The sequence below is a fragment of the Triticum dicoccoides genome, chromosome 1B (genome assembly GCF_002162155.2).
Source record: "Triticum dicoccoides isolate Atlit2015 ecotype Zavitan chromosome 1B, WEW_v2.0, whole genome shotgun sequence".
Classification (NCBI taxonomy): Eukaryota; Viridiplantae; Streptophyta; class Magnoliopsida; order Poales; family Poaceae; genus Triticum; species Triticum dicoccoides.
The window spans coordinates 603,969,203-603,974,279 of record NC_041381.1 but is presented as its reverse complement, the minus strand read 5'-3'; the positions used below and the strand labels follow the sequence as shown (position 1 = coordinate 603,974,279).

Genomic DNA, 5,077 nt, shown 5'->3' with positions numbered 1-5,077 from the left:
AACCAAGATAGATGGTGAGTGGTGGAATACTTTTTGTAGTTTGCAAAAGCATTCAATTAATGCTCTTGTTTTCCTCAAAAAGTTATGTTTACCAATGCATTAACTGCAATGCATACATGCATAAAGTACATGCATTGGTCAATTTTCTCTTAATACTTGCATGCAATGTTTTAATGCACCGGAATCTGAACATGTGATGGGGAACAACCAAACTAAGCCTTATAAAATGAAAAAACTTAAATTTTAAGATAAGCCCTATAAACCGGAAAGGAGGGAGTATGTGTGAGAATTTGAGAAGAAATTGTACTCACTTGTTTGGTTGGTGGGAATTGACATGGGACTAGATAAGGGAAGTTAGGATAAAGGGTTAATATTAACCTACTAAAACAATCCCTTCCAACTCCCACCCTCTCCCCTGTTAATAAAACGATGGAAGTTGGAGTCTCAAGTCTCATGTCTATTCCTTTATGAGTTTCCAATTCCTTCAACCAAACAATAGATTTGAAGCCTCGTACACCTTCAATTTCCATTCCCTAGCTCTAATTACCCCCAACTAAACATGTTGTGTCCCTGTAATCAATCATTGGACTTTTAATCTCCTTACCCCTCAACTCTCATTCCCCATGCGAACCAACATGTGGTTAGATGGTTAGAGGGATTGTGATATGCCCAGCCCATCAGGGTTTAAGTCCTGATGCTCGCATTTATTCCTGAATTTATTTCAGGATTTCCGGCAATGCGCATTCAGTGGGAGGAGACGTTCCCGTCGACGACAAGGTGCCTACAATGACTTTATAAATTTCAAGATGATATGCCAGAGTGAGTGTATGCGCGTGTATATGAGCGCTTGCGTCCGTATCGTTTTAGGAAAAACTTCCATTCCCCATCTCTAATTACCACGAAACAAACACGCTCTATGTACTTTGCTCTTTGCAAAATCTCATCATTTGCTACTCCATGTAACAAAATCTTCCGACGTGTGATCGTGCTGTTCAATTATCCCTACCGACCGAGTGGCCCACGCCATCTGGAACTGCCTCATCCACTCCGCGCGGGTCCCGCGAGCACCGTACCATCCATTGCCGCCTCGCCACGTCCGCCGCGTCTCCGGGTATATAAGCCGGCGGGAAGGACCCTGCAGCTGACCACGGAGCAACGTGAGCCACGCACACCGGATTTACAACCAAGCACGAGGAAATGGTTGTGGCGGAGGCCGGCGACGAGATGAGCCTGTCGAACATGGTGCTGGGGTTCTACGAGGAGGCCGACCGGGAGCGGTGGCCCGAGGACGAAACCTCCGTCGGCGACGGCGACTGCAGCGACGACGAGAGGGCCGGTGGTGGCGCCGCCGCCGAGAGCAGCGCGTTCTGGGCGGAGCAGCTCTCGCATTTGCATGTAAGTTAATGGAGTCGCCGCGAACTGGTTGGCGTGTGTCGGTGTGTGCATGGCTTTTTGTTATTGCATCATCGGGCGGCATGTAAATTAATCTCGCTGTGACGAATGCGTACGTGCAGGAGGTACTGGGCAAGACGAGCGCGGCGGAGAGCCGGATCCGGGCGGACACGGAGGAGGCCGTGAGGCAGGCGCGCTCCGCCACCGCGGCAGCAGGCGTCTGCTCTTGCGCGACCCGCGCGACGGCCGGCGGCGGGTGCCGGGGCTGCACGCTCCGGTCGGTCGCGGGGCGGCTGCGCGACGCCGGGTACGACAGCGCCGTGTGCCGGTCCAGGTGGGCGCGCTCGCCGGAGTTCCCCGCGGGGGAGCACAGCTACGTGGACGTAGTGGTGCCGACGAGGAGCGGCAGGGCGGTGCGGGTGGTGGTGGAGCCCAGCTTCCGGGCCGAGTTCGCCATGGCGCGCGGCGGCGCCGGGTACGGCGCGCTGGTGGCGGCGCTACCGGAGGCGTTCGTCGGCAGGGCGGAGAAGCTGCGGGCCGTGGTCGGGGCCATGTGCGCCGCCGCGAAGCGGTGCGCGCACGAGAGCAGCCTGCACATGGCGCCCTGGAGGAAGCGCCGGTACATGGAGGCCAAGTGGCTCGGCACGCCGGACCGCCTCTCGCCGGCCGCGGGCGCCGGTTCCCCCGTGGCGGCCGGCTCCCCGGAGAGCGAGAAGCAGCGCAGGTTCAGGGCCTCCATGCTGACGCTCGACTTCGGCGGCCGGACCGCCGTGGAGGTCGCGTGAGCGATCGATCGCACCTGGAGATGGCTGCAACCTGTGGAACTGCCGGCCTACGAAATTACCACGGTCCACGGATACAAACATATATACTGTACCTATGAATTGAATTCTCGTGTAGGAACGACTATTATTTGGCTCCAAGCCATGAGCTACCTCAGCAGCGACATTGGTCGTTTAGATTAGGTACTACTCCCTCCGTTCCTAAATACTAAGTCTTTTTTAAAACTCAGAAGCAAAACGAGTGAATCTACACTCTAAAATATATCTATATACATTCATATGTAGTACTAGTTTATATTAAAATCTCTAGAAGCATTTATATTAAGAAACGGATGGAGTACTAGTAAGCAAATCACTAGGAGCCTTTGCTTGCTCCCTCGGTGATCAAAACCGCCAAGGATGCAGGTGCTTGTTCATTTAGACGGGTCTGATCACCGCGTCGAGCTTCTCGATTCCCTTCGCTGATCTTCCGATCGATGCTGCTGGCGGGCGCGGTTCATGACGCGCTTGGGGCAGGGTCGTTGGCCCCAATGATCTTTGCTCCGGTGAACGAACCCACCCAGCTGCGTCCATGGCAGTCTCTTACGCAGCGATCGGCCGAGGTGATCAATCAACGATAAATGGCATAAAATATGACACGAACACATGACAACTCTGAGGCTGTGTTTGATAGCAAAGTATTATATAAACCAAAGTATCAAAAACTACAGTAATTTTGCCTGTAGGTGTGAGATACCATAGTTTTATCAAAACAGAGTATTTTGAAGTATTCACAATACATAGAACCTGTTTGGCTGTTGCCGCATAACACTGTAAATTTTGCTGTTTAGCCGTTGCCTTTAAGCACTTAGCAGCTCTGTTTTTCAAAAAGAGGTTTGGGGTTCTTTTTTTTATGCATTGAAAAAACTGCAGTTTGCCCAATACTACAGTATTAAAAGTACAGTTGTTAGGGGCAACCAAACAGCTCATTGTAAATAAAACTATGGTAATATAAAAAACTGTAGTATTGTCAAAATACTTAGAAAATACTTTGCTATCAAACGGGGCCTGAATATTTTTTATGATAAATTTAGTGACGAGAGGATGTTCAGTTGTCAAGTATGATAGCTTTTTCTATGTCAAGTTTCAGTTTTTTTTTGTTGTTTTTTATTTTCGGATGGCAACATTATTTGTAAAAAATGTCGGAGCCGGAGCGCTTCATGCAACACATGTGCTTATCATTTGGAAACAGTATTTGATGTGATCTCTAGTGACCTACCCCTGCACTGCGATTTGAGTATCTTAATACAGCGAATTAGAGGAGTGGTCGGTACTTATATGGAGCATCTCTAGCTAGCTAGTGGGTATGCATGAGTCTAATTTTAGTAGGGAGATATGTGGCCCGGGACAACTTCTCTACTAGCTTAACAGGTCTGCCCTTGCGTTGCGTTGCGGACTCATTCCACCATGTATGGCCTGATCTGCTCTCACAAGAGAGAACGGCGGGGCAACGGCCAGGGTGTGATGGTGTTGTGTGATACTTCCTCTGTGAAGAAATATAAGATCGTTTAGATCGTTCATATCTGTTACTAGCTGCCATCTGGGGGACGGTACGGGACTGCCAGAGCATCCCGAACTGGCAGTTTTGGTGGTACCGGTGGCCTTTCTTCCTCGTCTACCGCCGGCCTGTGCAAGATCATAACTTGCATGACGTGTCACTTCATTACTGTGCTCACACGTAGCTCATGAGACCGTGAAAAGTGGAGGCGACAAGGCATGGTGACTTTGATTTGCTAGTGCTTCTCGAGTACCATTTCACGAGCTCTGGGATGAAAATTTTAGGTCTGACACTAATTGGTTATGCCTAGAAATGACGATGTTGTGTGGTTACCTTGTTGGAGGCTTTGCTCGGACTTGATCTTTAGGATGAAAACCATTGATCTAGGCTGTGGTGGTTCAATAGGGCCGTGCGGCGGTTGTGCATCATTCCCTTCCCGGAGGTGTTGGTTTTAGAGAACCTTTCTCATAGTCTTTTTGTTGTCATGATATGGTTGGTGCCGATGATTATTATTTTATTTCATTGATCGTTATTTGACTGCTTTGATTTTTTTTTCTCCACCCAAGCAAAGCTTTGGTCTTGTATGACTTTCCGCTTTATGCGTTGAATATCAACGTGATTATTTGTGTGTGTGTGTGCGCGCGCGTGTGTGCATGCGTGCGTGTGTGTGCCTCTTAAACATGCAGATGTCGTATTCACTAGCTTGATGCTAAATCATAAGTCAATAAAAAACAGCCATTGTCGGAAAAGCTTTTGACTTCTTGAGCTTTTCTATGTTTTTTTCTTTTTGACAAAGACTGGTTCTAGAGATGTTAAGCACAGAAAAAAGGGAGTGTTTTGGGCATAGGTTCCCCATTGTGACTATATGAAATACTCCCTTTGTTCCTAAATATAAGTCTTTTTAAAGATTGCATTACAAACTACATACATATGTATATAGTCATATTTTTTTAGTGTGGGTTCACTCATTTTGCTCCCTATGTAGTCCATAATGGAATCTCTTAAAAGACTTATATTTAGGAACAGAGGGAGTAGAAGCGTAGGTGTGCCTTGCCTCACCGCATGCCTCAAACTGTCTCTTTAGTAGTTGTTTATTTTCGACATTGTCACTGTCATTCTTAGTCGCAGACAACCGTTGTATGTGCCACCCCCACAACAGCCACAACCGAACGAAACAAAGGGGGAAAACTCACCAAACCCTAAGATGAAGGCGGCATGGCGCGGGGACAAACTACCGTCGGACAAAGTAGCGCCCCCTCGAAGCCCTCGCATCAATGTGGCAGCCTCAGGTAACACCCGTAGTAGCAACAAAGCATATTCCACTGACCACAATGACCAACACGTGTGAGAAGCACGGGCGGAGCGC

The 5,077-nt window shown here is 48.8% G+C and overlaps 1 protein-coding gene across 1 annotated transcript; it reads left to right on the top strand.

The window, feature by feature from the left end:
* The first annotated feature begins 1,133 nt into the window (after nt 1-1,133).
* LOC119349025 lies at nt 1,134-2,434 on the top strand. The gene is made up of 2 exons (XM_037617036.1): nt 1,134-1,395; nt 1,515-2,434. The coding sequence occupies exons 1-2, from the start codon at nt 1,198-1,200 to the stop codon at nt 2,175-2,177; spliced, it is 861 nt and encodes a 286-aa protein (XP_037472933.1). The 5' UTR covers nt 1,134-1,197; the 3' UTR covers nt 2,178-2,434.
* Nucleotides 2,435-5,077: the final 2,643 nt, after the last annotated feature.

Excerpts from the sequence above, each read along its gene's own strand:
- LOC119349025 (XM_037617036.1), top strand. The coding sequence starts at position 1,198 with ATGGTTGTGGCGGAGGCCGGCGACGAGATGAGCCTGTCGAACATGGTG. Across the intron at positions 1,396-1,514 it reads AGCAGCTCTCGCATTTGCAT|GAGGTACTGGGCAAGACGAG; the intron begins GTAAGTTAATGG and ends GCGTACGTGCAG.